At 42.2% G+C, this 21,126-nt stretch overlaps 1 protein-coding gene across 2 annotated transcripts in view; it reads right to left on the bottom strand.

Annotated features, from left to right (window-relative positions):
* rcan3 (regulator of calcineurin 3) overlaps positions 1-21,126 on the bottom strand; it is a 37,004-nt gene that overhangs the window by 13,745 nt on the left and 2,133 nt on the right. Inside the window, exon 1 of one of the 2 annotated variants that reach the window (XM_046413303.1) lies at positions 6,771-7,123. The exons of the other annotated variant lie outside the window; for it this stretch is intronic. Coding sequence (XP_046269259.1) covers positions 6,771-6,857 — 87 coding nt within the window. The 5' untranslated portion in view covers positions 6,858-7,123. Of the gene's footprint in view, positions 1-6,770; positions 7,124-21,126 lie in introns of those variants that run through there. 2 annotated transcript variants of the gene reach the window in all.

Here is a 21,126-nt window from a genome sequence, read left to right as displayed (position 1 = left end):
ATATGATCCTGTGGTAAAACTAAAGTGAGTAACGCAATGTGAAAGCCCTCATCACTTTTGTGCGTAAACACACCATTGGACCGCCCAGCAATGAGATGTTGCTGAAGACAACAGTACCTGAGCTGATGACTTCTTATGTTACTGTGCGCACAAAAACAGCTTCCAAAAAAAGAGCATTTTATTAATTTAATTAATTTCTGTAATCCGTCTAAAACCAATGTTTTATTGGTTCAGAAGAGTATGCAGCAACAAGAGCATTAACTTTCTTAATCTGGGTTGAGTAATACAAATGTGTTTTTACACCCATGTCACATTCATGCTGACTCTTTGCTTGGAAGTTTGTGGCCAGCAGTTTAGCACCAGGAATAACTGTAAGCTGCAGTTAGCTTGCTGACTCTTGATGATGATGAGGTGGTAATATTTTGCCACAGAGAAGCAAACTCTGAGGTTGCGGGTGTGGTGACCCAACACAGCTTCTGTCAAAACAGTCATTAATATCAGCATAGCAGCAAATCTTCTGTATTACAAAACAACAAAAACAACTCATTATTAATAGCATTGGAGAGGCATGTGAATGGAGCAAGTGTTATTACAGCTGGATCAATAGCTTGAGCGGTATCGACGAGGGCCGACACTGCGGCGCTACGTTGCCGCTCCCTCCGGGACAGTGTGTCCACGGCAGAGAGACTGAAATCAGTTTACAGCGTGAGGGGACACATTAATCCTATTACTACCAATCTGGTCGTTATGGTTTTTATTGAAGGCAGGAGCTTTTTCTAGTCAGCAGCACTTAGGCCATGATTGAGCACGCACACACACACACACAGATTTTCCTTACATCACACACTTTCAACACGCAATGTCCACACACTCTCCCATGAAGATTCACACACTCTAGAGGCAACAGTAATCCAAAGAGTTACACATTACATAAGGTGGCTAAGAGATGCTACAGCTCTTACCTTAGGCCACCGCACCGTATGGACAGATGAGATGAGATCTGTCGGCTTCATCACCTTGGTGGTGATGCAACACCCGGCTCTACTGATGATCAAGCAGGTAGAGGTGCAGCGGCACAGCTTGCAGAGTGTAATGTATGTCAAATGTCAGCATCAGAATGAAAAGGAAAGTACTCAAAAATGTCCATGTTTGCAACTTTACACTTCTGCTGCTTTTTCACGTTTCAGAAGGAAAGATTATACTCTTTACTGTACTACATTTCTCTCAAAGCTTTACCAACTATTTGCTTTGCAGATGCAGTATGTAAGGTTATTAAAAATTAAAACTCCCACCTTTACCAGCTGTAACATTACGCTGAAATGTACATCAATGTATCAGTAATTATCCACCCATCCATCTATTTTCTATACTGCTTTTCCATCAGGGTTGTGGGGGGGACTGGAGCCTATCCCAGCTGACAACAAGCGAGAGGCAGGGTACAACCTGGACCGGTCACCAGTCAATCGCAGGGCTGACACACAAAAACAGACAACCACACACACACACACTCACACCTAGGGGCAATGTAGAGTCGTCAGTTAACCTAATGCGCATGTCTTTGGGATTGTGGAAGGAATACCTGGAGAAAACCCACACAAGCACAGGGAGAACATGCAAACTCCACACAGAAGGGCCCAGACTGGGACTCGAACCTGGAACCCTCTTGCTGTGAGGCAGCAGTGCTAAAAACTGCATCACTGTGCCACCCGCATCAGTAACTATAATCCAATAAACTAGACATTATCCTGAATTAACGAAACTTTAACTTTTGATACAGAAGTGTGTCATGTTCTGTTTTGCTCAGTAAAATTTTGAATGCTTTACTTCCTTAATTGATATAAATATGATTAACTTTTTTAAACTAAATAATTTCTTCTTCGGTACCTGAGAGACAAAGAAACTTGTTTCTGGAACACTCTGCAAAATGGTTTTGTCCAACCAACAGTCCAAAACTAAAAGCTGAAGCCAAACAATGTTGCTCTGCTTGATATATGACTTACATGAATGATTAAGCAGTACTGCAGTCAATTCTATTTCTGTGGGCTAACTCAGCACTGACATATGCACCTAAAAGTGTGAAACCTGCTTTACACAACGTTAACAAAATTCCCCTTTAGCTTGCAGTATGCCTTCACAATGGTCTGACGCTCTACTGTATTCTTTTAAGGTCACTGGTTTGGCATCACTATTTTAGGCACTAAACTGTTTTGTCTTCGTAGAGCTGTTTGTATTGGACTGGAAATTCTATCGGAAATTCTGATAGGAAAATTATGTTCGACCAGCAATTTCAATAACAAAGGCCAATTATTGCGTGACGCTGTTTCCCCGCCTTTTTCCCTTCGAGTAAATGGCCTCTACATTCCATTGCGAGACCTTATTTCTTTGCTTCTAATCTTATCACTTCATAGTCCTGCAGTCTTGGCCACACAGTAACCAGACACCCCACCCAGGAGACTGTCCTTTGTTCTACGTCACCCTACGGACGCAGCGCTAACCTTTAGCTGACACCTGAGCCCCGGCATTTCTCTAGGGTTTCAGGCCAATGTGAGCTGCCCATCTCCACCTGCCTGGTGCCCAGACTGGGGGGAACAGGCACACCTGAGCCCACTGCTCTGGCCCAGGGTTGCTCAACCTTGCCAAGATGCAGATCTGGTTTCCTACCAGTACAGAACATGATACTGTCACCGTCTACATCCATCCTGTCTGTCCTGCCTCTGCTCCTCTGCCTCTTGCCTTTACCTCGACAACTGGTCAGAGTTCATCACAACAGTGTTTCTAAATGCTGGGCCTGGATCATATTAAAATCCAGACCTAATTTATGTTTGATGAGTATCGAGTGAGAGGTCTGTCAGTGTCCTTCATCTAAATAATAAAACATTGCTGAGAAAACGAGTTACTAACTAAACAGCTGATTACTGACACAAGAACACAGTCAGCGGAGACGGTTAATATAAAATCAGTCAAGGACTCGACTGGGATGATACTTAAACTTAATTCTAATGTAGAAAATATGAGCAAGGTCTTTAATTAAGCTGAAATGATTAGATAGTCAATTGATTAGTCCATCTCCAGAAAATGAACCATTTTGCAAGCGAAACATAACCTAAATCCACACACCTAATTGTGAGGATTTTAAGCTTTTTTTTTATTATCTGATACTAAACTGAATATCTTTGGGCTTTTAGACTGTCACCCTGGCCTTAAGGATTTTTGGCCAAATGATTAATGGAGAAAACCATCTGCAGAATAATTAAAAAGTGATATCCGTTCATCTAACCTTTGCCATCATTAATTCAGTGTACCCAGAGAAGATTGCGAAATCCTGTGAAATATTCCACAGTTGATAAGTTGGAACACATCACATAATATGAAACAGTGACACACTGTTTTGTACCTTGCTTTGCTGCTCAAAATAACCGTAACAAACCGTAACGGGAAAGGTGACATGTTATATAAGGATGTCTGTCAAAAAAAAAAAAAAAAACAAAAGAAGAAAAAAAAACAGTGAGAAAGAATGAAAACATCTCAGCCATCAGCAAAAATCAATCCAGCTTTGTTGAAACCACAAATAGCAGATTGGTCATCAAATCTCTCCTCCTTCCTCATAACAAGCAGAATTTCTGTGACGATAAAGCCCGAGAGCAGACATATGGCACAAATGACAGATAAACAAACAAAGAGACAGACAGGAGGACAAACGGTAAGTGACCCAGATCGACGGAAACTTCTCCAGGAGTTGTATGTGTTTGCTGATGGAGGCTTTTGGTTGTCTGAGAGTCCGCTGACTCACTGTTGTGGTTGGAGTGTATGACTGTGTCAGTGTTACTACCGTCTTCTGTGTGTGAGAGAACAGGCTTAATTTGAAAATAGCTGTCCTTCATTCATTGCAGTCTCTGCTGGATTTTTATAACCAGGGCTTCATAATTAAAACACACTCGATTCAGTGACACGCTGAGGCCAGAGACGCACTTTTGAAGAAAAAGAGCAGGCTCACAGGCTGAGAAATATTTCATAAATGCATGTGTGCATATGTAGAATGAAAAGAGTGAATGAACAGGCAAACTGGGGAGTAAATAAATAAATGTGATGTAAATGGCAGCCCTCAAATCAAGCATGCAAGGTAACTGTAAAAGCTTGCGTCATGCTCTGTGTTCTGTAATATATTCACTCCCTGACAACATGCTGTGACCTTCACCATGTGACCTGAGCTATCATCTGCTGATGCTGGTAGATTTTCCAGGTAATTATAGCGACACAACATACATGTACTCAAGTGTCTGCCCACAGCCCCGGCCAACGCTAAACCTCACAACAACAACAGCAGTGCTTCTGTCTTCTCCAAAACAGACACAAAGCGCTTTTCTGTGAAATCCTACTGTACCACCAGCTCTGCCGTTATTACAGCAACAACCTGCCTTGTCCACGGCCTCTGTGTTCGGCTCATTAATGATGTAACCAGCAGGGATTGAGCAAAGGCGTGGGCAAGCCATTTTAACAGCGTCAAAACAACGGTTCCAAAACACCACAGCCAGTCGCACAACATCTCCTTTAATTAAAAACCCCACCATTCGCTGATTTTCTTCATTCAAGCACCACTGCTACTGCCTAATCTTTCTGTGAAATGTCTATAAATAGCACCAATCCACATATTAGTTCACCCAAAGTGCTTTGCAACAAAACAGGAGTCTTATGATTATTGTTTCTCATCTTCAGATTTGGAGATATAAATGAAAACAGGGGCCTTAGACAGGCTCAGATCTTGTTGAATGATAATAAAAACAAGAGTGGGGGCTGACGGGGAGGTTGGAGCTCAATCAGACCCCCCCCACCCACCCACCCAACGTGCCCTGCTTTAATCTGCCTTCCCTCCCAGCGCTCTCCATCGCTCTCTGTGTGCCAGAAACCAGGATTACTGGTGTTCTTTGTGTCATTCGAAAGTCAGCCCTCTGTCTGCTCTTTTAATTGTGCACAGACTGCTTTTCTTTTGGGTGAGAGGTGGGCTGATAAGAGCTGCCTGACAGGGAGCTTAGGTGAGGACTGAGCTCCAATCGGTCCTGTCCTGTACAGCGGCTGATCTCAGATCGCTAACCGGGTTTCATTAACATAAGTAAATCACAAAGAAATCACTGATCCGTGTGAGTCTCAGCTTGCTGGCACAAGTCCTTTGTTGTAAATGAATTCAATTGAACATAGCAAAAAACATGCGGTCAACACCTATGAGGTTTCGCAGAGTATCCTGACTATTTCTTTCACCTTAGTTGGTCTGCAGTGGATCGAAAGTGTAATAAGCAAACACAGGAACGCAGACCACAGGGTGGGTCGGTAGCTGACATGCATTGTTTACATTCATATGTGCATCGCATTACTTTCACATTGTTCTTATTGTGCGTGCAATTCATGCCATCACAGACGCATTTCATATAGACACACAAAATCCCCCAGGCAGCTGGACGAAGGCTTGTGATGCACACTGAGTTGCAAAAAAAACAACTGCTAAAATATGGCTGACCAAGGTGCTGTGGGGATGAGGGTGGGGTGGCTGGGTACTTAAAAACTTGCAGCTGCTGCTGTTGGTTGCAAGAGCTGCTTTCAATCCCCACTACAGCAGCACACATCAGCACTGAAGAGCAAGGGGCACACAGGAAGAAATACATGACCATCTGTTTGTGCGTCCATGCCCGAAAATGTCCCTGCACCTACACACTGGACTGTGATCAGGGTTTTTGTGTCAGACTGCCAGGCTGAACCTGGTTTTATTCTTCCCATCGTCCTCTTCTGTCTCTTTGGTGATGAGTCAGATCAGACAAGCAGACAAGCAGCTCGCAGGTGAAGGGATATATTCTGACATGGAATTTCCAAAATGTCCAGTGGGTGAGCCAGGCTTTGGCGGACCATCTGTGTGGCCTTTTAAGACTCCAGATTGGCACGTTGCAGTGCCAAAGGTGGAGTCTAAAGGCGCACTTTGAACACATTAAAGTGCAACTGGTGTCCTGCCCTGTGACTGACAGGCTGCATATCAAATACCTGAGCTTGCTCTTAAGACAAGTCAGTAAAATACGACTGTATAGAATGTTTAGCTTATCTAGAGTGTGTAGTGACGTAAACGTAATTTGAATTAAGATCATTTTTATTCTATACTACAGTGGAATAAAATCTCACATTACCTAGACTGCCTTTTTATGCTTTGTGCTACAGTATTTGTACTGGCTGGATATTTCTATCGACACTGGGTTGGTGTAGCTGTTTTTCGGTATCTCAGCTCACCTAGTGCACCTGCAAAGCTACTGGGATGGAGAGAGAGCCCAGTTGAAGAGAGGTCTGTCTGCCACTGCGTCTAAAATTGCCTCACTTCTTTTTACCTCCGCTTGTGCTTTGCATGACCAATTCAACTCCATCACACCCTCCCATTCATCTTTCGCATCAGCTCCCAACACCCCCACCCCCACCTGCTCTCGAACTTGCACAGTGATACGAAGACTGCTGCATTTGGGATCTTTCTGTGTGTATCATCCCTTCCTCGTCTGTCCATTTCTGCAATTCATCCAGCGTCCATCACTGTGCCGTGCGCGCGGCGCGGGACGCGCGGCTTGGCTGCGGTTCCCATTGATAAAAATCCCCGTCTAAGAGGGAGCGACAGGGCTGCATTCAACGTCACTACGGCATGCATGCACTTTTACAGGGCAGCAGGCAGTCAGCGCCGAGCAAACCGCAGCACAAGGGCACAACCGTGATGATCAGTTGCAACGTGCGTGTTTTGGTGAAAACCGTACCTGCATTTTGTCTGACGTAAACACCTCGGTGTCTACTTCGCAGGCGATGATGGTCACCATCTCCAGTTTCATATTTATCGATGGCATTCCCCTTCGTGGTTGGGAGGAAAAAAAAAACAAATGGAGTAAAAGTCTGTCTTTGTCTTCTTGTCTAGCAGGTCGCAGGGAAAGAGTCGGTCACGTCCACAAACTTGAGGTTACGTCCAGCGGATTGTTCTGGTTGGTTTGATCAGCTGAGAGAGTTGCTGCTGGACTCCTCACCGCACTGACGAAAGTGATGCTGCAGCAGCCGCGCAAAGTCTCTCTCTCCCCCTCTCTCCCTCTCTCTCACTCTTCCTCTTTCCCTCCCTCTCTGTGGCTCCACATTGACGTCATTACCATCCTCACGTTCGTCGTGTTTTACGCCACTACAGCGCTTGACGAACCGTGCACTGCAGAATTCGCGGTGCGGTTTATTTCGCTGTGTGTGTGTGTGTGTGTGTGTGTGTGTGTGAGAGAGAGAGAGTTTCTGGAATTGGAAAAAAAAAAATGTCACAGCCGTTTTGAAAAAATCAGTTCATCAGCCAAACTGTACATCGGGTAATGCCAGCATGAGTGTCACCCTGACTCACCCCTCCGCATTCCCACAGAGAGCCTGTTATTTACATATGGTGCCTCTGAATGATGCTCTTATATACATACAGTACAGTGAACACAGCACTGCAGGGGCTGGACATCATGCACATCTCTTATGAAAGCCCTACAATAACTGACCCAGTAAGTTCTTTAAGCTGCGTGAGAGTGTTGAGGCAATTCTGAGCACATAGTTTGCAGTGATAGCACCTTAACACCTAATACAACAGTTTTTAAAATCACCAGGAAGGTTAAACAACATCCCTGTGACACCATCACATCATTAACTGTGTATATTTAGTCATATTTATTGATTAATAGCATTAAACCAGCGTAGGCCTGCAATTTTACTGTAGATATTTTTTTTTTCTCACTCAGTTAAATTTCAGACTTTGAAATGTCAGAAAATGGTGAAAAATCCACATCACAAAAGCAAAAGTTTACACTGATATAAAACAGAGAAAGCAGCAAATGTTCAAGTAGAAGAAGCTGAGTGTTCAGTACTTAGAGGACAATTTAACAATTAAGTGATTGTCAAAATACTCTGCGGTTAATTTCCTGTCAACTGACAACTCGCATAACTGACTAATGGTGTCAGTCCTAGCCAGTGGCTTCCAACCTGTGGGTCAGGACCCCACAGGGGATCATGGGATTATTACTAAGATATATATGTATAAGATATGTTTTGTTTCATTTTTACATTTGTTTTTTGAGAAATACTGTGATGTTTTATTTCTTCAGGCCTAAAAAAATTTAGTCAACTGTTGACAACTTACATGCAACTCGTGATGGGATATCACAAGCAGCCATTGCTTTGCATTAGCTGTCACAAGCAAAAAATATCAGGATGCATCACCTATAATTTATTGATAAAATACTTGGAATCAAATCAAGCATTATCTGAAAAGATGCTTTACTATAAAATATTGTTAGCTATTGTTCACGAGCTCAAAATACTGGCATTACTGACAGACATTTGCAGCACTGTGCATTCCAGTCGAGGCATAATTGCATAACCAAGCCTGTCAGCTGCATGCTCTGGAGTTAAGGCTGCCTTTAGATGACATGGTTTATGGCTTCATGGGCTTCAGAATAACAGACAGACAGCATGGATATGTGACGGTCACACCAACGTTGTTAAGCGCCAAAGCCGCCGTCTGCCTATATTAGCACATACATAAAATGAATGTATACCTAATTCGGGCCTTGGAGTCTTCAGGACAGATGCCGTGTTGATCCTCAGCTATGGAAACATGTGAGCTGTACTGTACTTTTAGGGCTGACTAGCTGATTGGAGATTAACTGTACCGTGGCTCTTTATCACTCACAATAAAGCAGCTGATGAAGCCGACTGTGCCACTGCTGCCACGGCTCCTTCACTCTTAATTACGATGATACAGTGTGAGTTTCCACTTCAGCTGAAGCCCAGTCATTAAAAAAAAAAAAAAAAATTCCCACACACATTAGGCCATTGCATAATATCCTAACAAACCACATCTTCCTTCCATCACACAGATCATGTCTCTTTCCCTTCCCTCCCTTTCATAATAATTATTGCCCGGTCGCCTGAGACAGCTAAGTCCCCTATAAGCCATTAATATCAAGGCTCTGGGCAGTGAAGGCTATTTATGTCTGTGTGTGTCAGGCATTGTCCACAGCATGCAGACGGAGAACATGAGTGAGATATGTGAGAATGACTGTGACATTCCTCCACCAGACAGCATCAGTCAGTCGCCCAGACTGGAACAATTCAACTCTGAAATGTGAAAAAAGGCCACACATCAGACACTCTAACATGTCGGCTTGAGCCTGAACAGCATCGCAATGTTTCATCTGCCGGGAGTGAATCTGTTTATGTTACTGATTGATTTGATAGGTCTAGATATATTTTCATAATCACCCCCCATTAAGCTCAGAAGTGTTAAAGCAGTCTGCCTATGTGTCATCTTTTCTTTTAAATAAACTCTGCTATCTGGAATCCAAGGCAGTTTTAGATTGCCAAATGCTGTGATCATTTATTTATATCTTATTGGAAAATTCTCTCTTCACTTGCTCCTTACAAAGCCTTGGGTCAACAGAAAATTAGATTTTTTTTTTTTTGTAATGTCTTGCCAATAACAAGCTAGCTATAAGAGGCTAACGTAGTTAGCTGGAAGTAATGAATAAATGGCTTAAAAAATAGTAATGGATAAGTTAACCCTTTGGATATATGGAGTTAAAAAGAGTTTGTCAAAGAAATGAAATTGTCGCTTGATGTTAATACACATAAATGACTAAAATAGCAAAAATAATAAATAAAGGTATAAAAAGAAAATATTATTAAAACAGTTAAAAATAAGAAATATATGCACTCAGTATACTCAGTATTTCATGTCATAGTGTGTTTTATTGTATTCAAATATACCGGACTGCGATGACAACCTAATTTCCCTCTCGGGGATCTATCTATCTATCTATCTATCTATATGTGACAAATAATTAATTAAAGGTAATGGGAAACTGTTTGACCGCTGGTAATGGATATACAGTAAATGGCTGTAATAGCTTCTGCCACTCTGAGTACTTATGGTGCGAATGCAAACCGACATGAAGGTTGACAATCCAGATGTATGAACAAAATGCTGCAATATTATCCACTTTCACATTAAATAACATTCACTTTAAAATCAAGTATCAAATAAATCAATCAATCAAATAAGCATATCAGGCGGTGTCGGCGCTGAGCTCATCTAACTGGGCCGTGGGGCTACATGTGAAAAAGGTCTGGAACCGCAGCTCTGTTGTACTCGACACTGGTACACAGTGCACTGGCTGCACAACTTAAATGTTTTCAGTCATCAAAGCGCCGGGTCGATGCACTTCTCTGATCCCTTTTGTCACTGCAGATAAGTCGAATGGATGGCTGAGGATGATGAAGCAGTTTCCCTCCTCGCTGGCCTCATTCTGCAGCCCTCCTCCTCCTCATTCACAATTCCCTCTGTCAGATCTCTGCCAGCACACCCCAAACAAGGCTTCACGGAGGAAAACATGACACATTCTTCATCCATTTCAAATTAGAGTTTGTAGCTGAGAAGAGCGACAATTCATGATATCTTATTGTATATTGCGCAATAATGTGTATTGCAGTGACCTATACTGTATCCATGTTCAAAGGCAGCCTGCCCCTCCAAAGCTTATATTTACATTTTTTTCATTTAACTCAGCCTGTTTCATCGTGGGCATGTGAGAATAACTGAAAGTACTGCACTTGCAGCACAACTCCACAGATAAAGTTAATACAGAATAAAGAAAATCCAGGCATTGTCTAACCTGCAGGATGCACTTTATAAAAGATGAGGAGAGGAGGAGGCAGGGAGGCAGCAGAGATGCTCAAAGGGTGAGACGCTGTGTTTCAGACTCACCGAGGAGCAGAATTTGTATTCTGAAGCGGAGCTCTGCAGAGGAGCAGGAGGGAGGGAATCAGGGCAGTGGATCATCACAGTGGGCTCATACACGCATGCTCATAATACGCACATATATGTTAGCGAACGCTCCCACATACAGAGCCGAACAATGCAAGGCATGAACATAAGGGCAAATAAAAACTGCGTGCAAACATACAGCTTAGAGCATTTTTGCCAAATTATCTGTGAATTCAAATTGATCATGCATGAATCAAATTGATCGTGCATGAAAAGGATCCTCCCAAAATAGAAATGCATGAAAATATGATAAGTGCAACATCAGTTCTCGCAGACACAGGAGTGATATGAGCTTTGTCTGAGTGTGTGTGTATGTGTGACTGCAGAAGAATGGAAGGAATGAAAATAAACTCCAGTGCTCAGCCACTGCAGACATGCAGACAGGCTGCGGCTGCACTATACTCATGATTTTAACACACACCCACACACACACAGCAACACACAAACTCACTTAGGCTTCACCCCTTCACTGCCAGCCTCTTGTTACACCAGGCTACCTCACTTGGCCCAGCCAAACCAAACTCTGATGCCAGCGCCAATGCAGCTGCTGTAATCTAGGCCAAGCTATTTATAAAGCAAGCAGCCAAGTACAGGCGCAGGGAGCCAGGGGGAGACAGAGGGATGGGAGGATAAAAGAGTGTCTACAGGGCAGAGAGACAGATCCACGGAGTGTGGGTGAGAAAGAGCGGGGGAGAACAGAGAAGCAGAGAGAGGCGGGATGGTGTTGAGGGAATAAAAGTAGTGAGAGAGCGAGTGAAAATAGAAACAGGCAGAAAGAGAGAGAGGGTGAGGGGTCCCGTCAGGTGCAAAGGACAACATGAATACCTGAGGATGAAGAGACACCAGCCATCAACTGTAAATGACACATCTCAAGTAGCCTCGATGGGCACTCCTTCAAAACCCGAAATATGGTTTATCTGGTTCTTTGAATCCTGCAGACACGCTGATGAAATGCGAGGGAGGGGCTGTAGCTGCGGCGTTGATTTACTTCGACGTGAAAAATGTTGACAGAAAAGTTTTACATGACTTCTGGCAATCAAATTTCAATTAATCCTGATAGACAACTCCCAGAGGCCAACTGTGACTGCAACTCCTTTCTCCTAATTAACCAAAATGAGCCTGTCGTCATGGGAAATTTGTACATGCAACGACGCGAGCTGAATTCCTACATATCTGAGAATCCTGCTATTATGATGACACTGGAGTCACACATGATCACAAAGTGTTCACCAAAGTTTGAGCAGTTTTGGTTATTTCAGTTCAGAATTCTTTTCTGCTGTCTGCACTCTTCTCATTGGTTTCTTCTCAGTGGATGGGACTCATGTGGAAAAAGGTCTCGAATCTCACCGAAATACAACCTCACAGGTTAAGCAGCAGATAAGATGACTTCATTTAACTCTAAAATAAATAATACCTGAAGATGTTTTCCTCTAAAATTTGAATATGAATGGATGAATATTTAGGCTTAGAGAAATACTTGAGGTTCTCAAAGCATTCAGACTTTAACTACGGATTCACGTACTGAAGTTCTGATGGTCGAGTTGCGATGTGAATCAACGCATGCTGAACTTTCATACGCTATCAGGAGCATCGAGGTGCTCTGTATGGAGTTCATACAAATTCTAATACAAGTATTTCGTTATTTTTTTACAAGAATAATCTCATGCAAGTATAAAAGTATTAGTTTTGGAGAAAGGAGGCACTGATCAATAACAAGGCTTAGCATACTGGCAGATACAGAGGGGGAGTTCATACAACAGCATTGCTTTAATGTACAAGTCCATACAAATAATGTTATTCTATTCAGCTTGTCTGTCAGAAACTGTATGTTGATCAGTCAGCTCTTGCTGATCCCCAATCAGTTTAATAAGGATGAAATCAAAGTAATAATGATCCACGTTTAAGATAATTAATTGATTTGGGGGGTTTTGTTAATAACAAGTTGTTCAACTAACACTGTCCGGTTTTCAGGCTGTTTTCTGTTTTATTTGAAATGAAATACCTTATTTTTTGGACAGTTGGTCCAATGAAATAAGTTATCTGAAGTGGTCAAGGTTCAGCTTTGGGAAAATAAGGGTAGCCATTTTTCATTGGCGCTTTATGGACTAAATCACTGTTTGATTAAGTTGAATCAACAGTGAAAACAGCTGCAGCCCTGTGTTTCACATCAGTGCACCCCAAGTTTAGACATCAGGCGACCCCATATGGAGTCCTGACCCGACTCTGAGTTAAAAAAGATCCAACAACAGAGAGCCAATATGATGGCTGCTTCCTGGTTATTTGTTGAATATAATGTCTTAGTATGACGGGAAACATTTTGCAGGATATAATAAAGAATACCTTTCAATAATGTGAATAAGTAATTTATCAAAATAAATAAATAAATAAAACAACAAAGGCAACTCTATGTAGAGAGTGCTTTTAAACCCAACATCTCACAGCACTTTGGTTTGCAGCCCACATCTGGTGGGCCACCAGCAGCTGTTCAGCGTTTTAGCTCAGTCCGGCAGCTTAGGAGCCGGAGAGATGAGCTGCTGTGTAGCTGTCTGAGCAGGACAGAGACAGAGGGAGAGGAGGGGGATGGACGAGGAAGCACAGGGCGACACGTGCCGATAGTTCCACTGATTGCTTCGCTTTGAAAATCAGGTCAAATCCTTGGATGGGTTAGGCGGTCGCCGCTTCGTGAATACCAGACACAACACAAAGGAAAGGGGGGGTGGAGGGGTGAGGCGGTCTCAGAGCTTTGAAGACAACGCAGAGAAGGGGTTGCCATTTTCTGAAGAAAGCAAACAAACAGGCATCAAGGAATCTGTCTATCCTCTTCACCAGAGGATAGGAAGACTTTTGTTTCCTTTCACTTCAAATAGACTTAATTTAAAGCCATGGGATTCTCATAGCAACTGAGATGAGACAACAAGTGGCGATATGCTGGGATGAGACTGCAAACTGGCCCATAAACAAATTATATGGATAAGCAAAAAAGGGTTACATTACAGCTTCCATATCTGTTTCCAACAACCCACCTGCCACCAGAGCCAGCAGACACTCATACTGTGTAAATCACAGGCCCCTAGAAGCCATACACTTGGGTCCAGACCACAAGAAGCAAAATGATGGAGACAGTGAGAGGCAGAGAGACTGACAAGGGACAAATGAACAAAACTGAAGATCAAAACAGGAATAAAACTACAGGCAAATTAAACCAATCTGCGAATTGGAGCAAGTGACATACGCAATTGTATTTCCCTTTTATCCGGCAAAGTAACAAGTTAACAACAGTGAGAAAACAAGTGCTGGGAGAAAAATCAAAAACAGGCTGTCAATAGTCCTTTTCTGTGAATGACAACAGGCAGACATTGATTGGGATGCCGGTCTCCCCGCCTCTCTCCTCATAAACAACTCCGAGGAGCAACCTCGCAGGGGAGAGGGCTTCGCACACTCACAGCATCGAGACGTCAACAAAGTACACAGGAAGGTAAGAATGAAGAAATAAGGGACGTTATGTGCCAAACAGGAGCGAGTGCTGCACAGTGAGGTACAACGTCTCCACTCGCAACTACTTTCAGATTTTAGACCAGCTTGCTAGCTCTGTAAAAGAAAAAATATCCACCTTAAAAATAAGTCTTAAAAGCACAAACAAAATATGGACAGACAGACAGACTGACTTGGAAATCCTCACAGTCTGAGCAACTAAACATCCTGTTAATTTCGCACATTCAGCAAAATTAAACGTCTTTTATGGACCCCGTGGCTGACAGGCCTCAGTTCACTGGATCCCATTTGATCCCAAGTGAGAGATCATATTTTGTTGAACTGCAGATTGCTATTCTTGAAGGCGTCCACAAAATATTTCCTTTTTTTAAAATTTATTTATTTATTTTTTTAGAATAGCCAGGAAACAATCTTGATTCAAACAGAATCACAGGAGCACAGCAGTGGCTTGCAGCGCAGCCTAAATCTTAGAGAGTTTCATAATCAGCTCCTGTGCTGTCGGGTGAGGGCGGGGCAAAATGAGCCGTGTCTTTTATCAAAGCAACCATACACAAAACAGATCATAATGACATATCAAAGAGCAAAATTAAAAAAAAAAAAGTCCCGAAGCTGTAACACAGAAGGTGTGGGAGTATCAATAGAAGAAATAAACATGATGAGGGTGTCTTTAAATAGATATTTGATTTTTGGAAAACACAACATGACATAATAGACATTATGTAACAGGATTTGATCAGTCATGTGAAGTTATTTTTCAATTAAATCACATTAACGCTGTCAAGAGGTTTTTTTTTTTTTTAATAACACGGTCCATTATCATTAAAATCCAGCGATCAGCAGCTAAGGAGGTGTGAGAAAAAAATAAAAGTGATTTGAAAAGCCGTGTGAAAAATAAGAGCCACATAAGAAAAGGAATTTAAAGGGTATTTTAGGGAGAGTCTCTCCTTATCTGAAATGTGGGGAGGGGGGTCTAATGATAGAGAGTGTCGTTTGTCCTACAGACTGTAAAGCCTTCAGGCAAACAGATCTTTTTCATTTCCAGGCTATATAAATAAAACTGACTTGACTATACCCTCAGAAAATCCCAACTTGATGTCTTCAAGTATTGTCCATTTAACATTAAGACAACAATGATATAAAAACGAGAGAAGCAGCACATCACCAATCTGAGCAGCTTCATTAAGCAAATGTTCATTGCTTGATTGACTATCCAGAATGGTTGTCAACTGACTGATCACGTAATTTTGTTTCTGCACTTTAAGAAATTCATTGCCCTCTTCTTTCTTTTGACTTTAACATGAGCTCCTGCGCATGAAAACAAACACAAACACGAGATGATTTTATTTACATGTAACAGCAAGTGGTGCATTTCCAGCCATTCTTTTGTTGTTTTGCAGTTCTTTTAGGAAGATGTCCGAAATAGCTGAGAGCTTAATTAACTAACTGATTGTTTGAACCCTAATTACCAGTTCACGACATATGACGTGAACGTGGCATTCAAAGAGACCGAACCGCGCAGGTGTTCTGGCTGATTACATCTCTGCTGTTGTTGAAGATGGCTGAATTATGCATTACAAGAGTGTGCTGGACCTCAACAGAAAAACCCCCATTTACTTAAAAAGATTCCTTACTAAAAATGCGCCACATTTTATAGAAAAAGGATGATTATGACACTCTTACACATGTCACTGATGAGCCATAAGTGACCAAAATCTAAACAACTTTGACTTGTCAGGACAAGAAAAGCACAGGTGTTACTAATAACATTAACGATGGTTCACTTTGACTCCAGTAAGCACTCCAGTAAGCCACGACATTGTGACTGCGGGCCACTCATTTTATTACTTACACTTGTTTTATTTCTTACAGTCACATCTCAAAACGTCTTCCATGAATTATATGAAATGACAAGGCTACAAGGGGAAAGTCTCTCCAGCGCAGTGCAGGTATGACGGTGAATCTCTCATCAGTTTATTATCAAACAGAAGCTAGTAGTGGAGACTCTTTGGACCCAATTCAGTTCCACCTTTTACACCTGCTAAGTTCTGGAAAAGACAGCAAAGAGCCACAACAAGCCATGCGTGTTCAAACCCAGAACATGGCTGATCCCAGCTAACGCTGGGCGAGAGGCAGGGTGCTTTCTGGACAAGTCGCAGCGTTCATCACACAGCTGACACATAGAGAGAAACAACCTCTCACTCACACTTACGGCCAATTTAGAGTCATCGCTTAACCTGCATGTCTCTGGACTGGATGTTCCCTGCCTATTGCCCAATGTTAGCTGGGATCAGCTAAGCAGCTCCAAGCAAACCTCCAAAGGAGAAGCGGTTATAGATAACGGATGGATGGATAGTGAGTTGTCTTTACAGTGCTGATATGAAGTAGGAAACAGTCCTGACCAGTACTGGCTACCATGTTGCAAGTTAGGTTTGAAACACATCCAACTATTAAGGTGTAATTTCTTCCAACCTAACTGGTAAAACAAGAAAGTGAGCAAGATGCACATCTGTACAAGCCCATACCATCCTGAGAGGAGACCTAATCAGTTCAAAACATCAAAACCACTTGAGTTCTCCGCAGTTGTGCAGGGTCTTTATCATTTACCTTGCTCACCTTAGCCCTTTCCCCTTCCCAGTGCGTCTGCACAGGCACAAAGGCCTTTACTTTGTCACAGCTCACCCGGTTACATCTGCAGAACTTTGTAAATGCTAAATGTAAAGTCGCTTCAACATGACACGCTCATCAAAATGCAACAAGTACAACGTACTTCAACAGAGAAAAATGGAAAACTGTCACCGCAAAAGAAAACACTGTCATCTTGTCAAACAGGAAAAAAAATACTTGCCACAACAGCTCAATTCAACCAAAGTGTGTTTTCCATTACTGCCTGCTTCTCTTAAATTGCTTTTTTGCCTTCTTCTGTTTGATAAATGGAGGCAAAACAAACACGGCAGGTGGGTGAGACAACCCCGGTCAGTGCACCAGAATAATATCCAGGCTCCAGCGGGAGCACTGAGGCCAGCGGCACTCGCTCGCTCACTCACTCACTCACTCACTCACTCACTCACTCACTCTGCGCTGCCGCATCATGTCTGACCTTCAGCCTGCCGAGCACCCGCTCCCTCACCCCCGGGAGCGGCACCCAAAAATAGGCTGTAGTCTGACACATGCAAACATATCACCACCACACGCATTATTGCACACCGTATATACAACATGCATTGTGCGTGCACATAACACACACCACGCTGACACTCACTTTCCATCTCACTTTTCACATCCTCTATCACGCTATCTTTAGTCCCTGATGGATTTCGTTGCTCCCCTCCGCTCTGGGTTGTCTTACTTTATCACCCGATATGTGTATGAGTAAACTATCAAACACATTAGACTGAAGAGGGACAGCAGTGCCAACCGATTCACATACTTACAGTAGGTTATATCACTGCTGCCTTGCTAATGCATTACTGACAGGAGCATGTTGGAAAATGTTTGTAGGGCTTCAGCGCTAAAGATACCAGACGACTTATCCAACAACAACTACAATTGTTTTGGTGCTTTTTTTAAGCTGTACACCTTTTCTGCCCCCACCGCAATACAATCACGGGAGAAATTTCTTTGAAACGATTTCAGACCAAATAACCAGTCCAAATTGAAACAGTTCCTGTGAAATCTGTTGACAAAAGCAAACTGCAGATTATCTGCAGTAAAGGTGAAATAGTTTGAGTAAAAAAAACAAAACAAAAGGATATAGCTGTTAGACAGGACTGGCAATCGAAACTGAATACATTTTTGATCCAAAATCAAATTTGTAGAGTATTGAAAACTGCTAAGTTTCTTATTGGACCTTGGCCATGTGTGTATAGGCACGCAGCTACGTGGTTAGTTAAACACACTTCCGATAAAAGTCAAAATTAAGAGTTGGCCTTTCAAGGCAGTCAAATTAAAACTTTAAATCATTACAATAACAACAAAACTGGTTTACCAAAGTTTTGAGTAAATGTCAAATTTATGTCACACACACACACACACGCACACAATAAAAAGATGTGTAAGATAAGCATAAAGCCCTTGTAAGAAGTACAGAGCAGTAATTAATCTAAGTAAAATCAAAAAGAGTACAATACCTACCAGTTAAGCTTTTACCAGGCTAAAGATCTTTCAAAAAGATAAATGCTACCATCAAATAAAGCAGTAAAGAGTATTGGTGTTGAAGCTTCCAAAACACCATTGTTGCTTTCAGTGCTGTTAGCATTACAAGGGAATTTCATTTTCGTAGGTTGTAAAGTCAAAACAAATCATCCTATAACAACGCAGGACAGTAACTTTGAGATATTTTGCTTGCTTTTCTGCTGCCTGTAAGATTAAAACATTTTTGCTTAGAGTTGTTTTAAGTTCGCAGCTGATGCTTGCTTGATTGCACTGGTTATGGACTGAGAAGAGCTCAGCCTGACAGCAGCAGGAGCAGCACTGAAAGCTTTGCTCGGTGCTGATGAGGCCTGATATACACACAGGCACTATGAGGGACGACTTATAATGGCTTCACTGACCTTACCCTCGACAACCACTTTGCCTCCTTACATATCCCACTCAACACCTCTATGTCTAACTGCCTCATTTCTTGTACACACTTGTTTTCTGAGGGGCCTAGAGATATTAAATGATGTCACAATCTAAAAGCTTGCAGACACACTGGCTGCTGTGTTCACTCTGTGCAATGCGGTTACTCGTATTCATACGCTGAATATGGCTGATTGTCCACAAAGTGAAAATGAGAACCAGCCCTACAAAGCTAATCGGGGGGACAGGCAAGTCCAATCTGAAATGACTCGGTACAGATTCAGTGCAATTGCATTTTCGTGGGTGAAGATTTTCACTTTGCTTTGTTTTGGTTAATGACAACATTTGAATGATTCATAAAATATGACAAATTTTCTCTCCGTGGTGTTTATACTCTCCCTCCAAACTTGTCCAAGATGGAGACGTGTCTGTATATCAACATCAAGAAATATGAGAAGATAGAAACTACTGAGCTAGAAAACTGAATCATATCTACAAATGAGCAATACATTTTTTTTTCAGGAAGTAAAATAATAAAATAATGGATATAGTCAGCAAAATAGAATGGATAGAATAAATGTATTTTCCACAGCTAAATGGTCTTTATGATAGTCAGAGTGCATCTGAAAGTTTGGCCCTTTTGATAGATTTAGCATAAAATAAAGAGTGTGCCACTTGCCTTCACGTAAATGTTGCATTTGTCTGCAATGACGACACAGAGCGAACGAAAAACAATACCCCTTTGATATTTTAATTGAGAGACCGATGATTCGAGCTCGGCGAGAGATCATTAAAATCATCAAGTGTAGCAGCACAGCCCCGTTTTAATCACCAGAATTAATTTTAATTAGTAAATGAATAATAAACCCAATCACAATTCAGCTGAGAGGTGGGCTGATCTGACCAGACCTCAGCTGAACTTCCTGAAGAATCATGGAGAACTTTCAAGGCGTCTCTCCATTTCACCTAAAAGCTGGTTGGAGGGTGGAACAAAATACTGCAGATAAAAGAGAAAAGTGTGCCACTAGTTTTTACTTTCTTTTCACTAATGCAGAAGAAAGGAAAAGGCTTTTACAGCTTGCTAAGAGCTTCTTAAAAATATGAGGGCACATGTCTCTCTCTCTCTCGTCTCCCTCCCTCTGTAAAAAAGCACAGTGTGATTACAGAAACAGCCCATCCTCCTGCATGCAGGCCTTTGAGAACAGAAACAGAAGGTAATGTCGGTGTTGGGAGGGAGCCAAGAGCCCAAAGACACAAAAATGTAGGTTGCCATGTCCCTGTTCTTCACTGAGAGGATGTAGACACTGAGTTTAGAGATGTCAAGTTTTTAGCAGTGAGGAAAATGCAGAAATTTAGCAATCTTTAGAATATGTTACAGACATACACTCACACAGAGCATCTGTGGGTTTGTGTGCAGAAATCAAACAGCACTGCTACAAGCCAAAAACAACTTCACAAAGTTCCTGTTTGTGCTTTGAAAATATCACAATCCTGTTTCTTTTCTTTTTTTTTTTTTTTTGTTCATACCTCATCCCTTCCTGTCCTCATTTTTGAAAGTTTAAATAAATGTCAAAAGTTCTATTTTTAGCGGCGCTCATTTAATTGAGCCATATAGAGAACAATCTATTGACATGCTCTGAGTGAAGGGTACGTGGGTGGCATTTCCACTTAAAAGCCGGAGTGTGAATCGTAATGAAGTGAGGAGGCAAAAAAATAAAAAAAAAAAAGAATGAGAGGGAAGGGAGCCGACTGCACTGCTAGCAGCAACGGGTGTACAAACAGCAACCTCACAAAGCAGGAGTGATTCATTTAAAGGGATTTTGTGCATGCGCCACATTTAGCCTCTCTGCTTTGCATTTCCATACACACAGGGAGGATAAATAAAGAACACTTGGGCGGGAAACAGAAGGGAAATATTAAAAGAACAGAGGCAGGAAAGGACAGCTAACAAGCAACTGATCAGAGAGAGGTGAGAAAACAAAAGTGAAAAGGACGGAGTGGATGTACAGTAGAGAGAGAGAGAGAGAGAGAGAGAGAAAGATGGATGGATAGACTTGAAAAGAATGATGCCAGCTGGAGGGATGGAGGGATGATAGGACAGTATAATTGGATTAGAGGGGCAGAAAATTAAAATTATTTTCTTCTCCTCCAGAAGAAAACACTGGATACAGCGATCGCACGTACTCCTGCTCTGAGCAGCTGTGGCCACGAGACGCTACCCAACTGACAGA

Source organism: Scatophagus argus, chromosome 15, assembly GCF_020382885.2.
Source record: "Scatophagus argus isolate fScaArg1 chromosome 15, fScaArg1.pri, whole genome shotgun sequence".
NCBI classification, from domain to species: domain Eukaryota; kingdom Metazoa; phylum Chordata; class Actinopteri; family Scatophagidae; genus Scatophagus; species Scatophagus argus.
The sequence above is the reverse complement of the archived record's forward strand: the minus strand, read 5'-3'. Positions and strand labels throughout refer to the sequence as shown.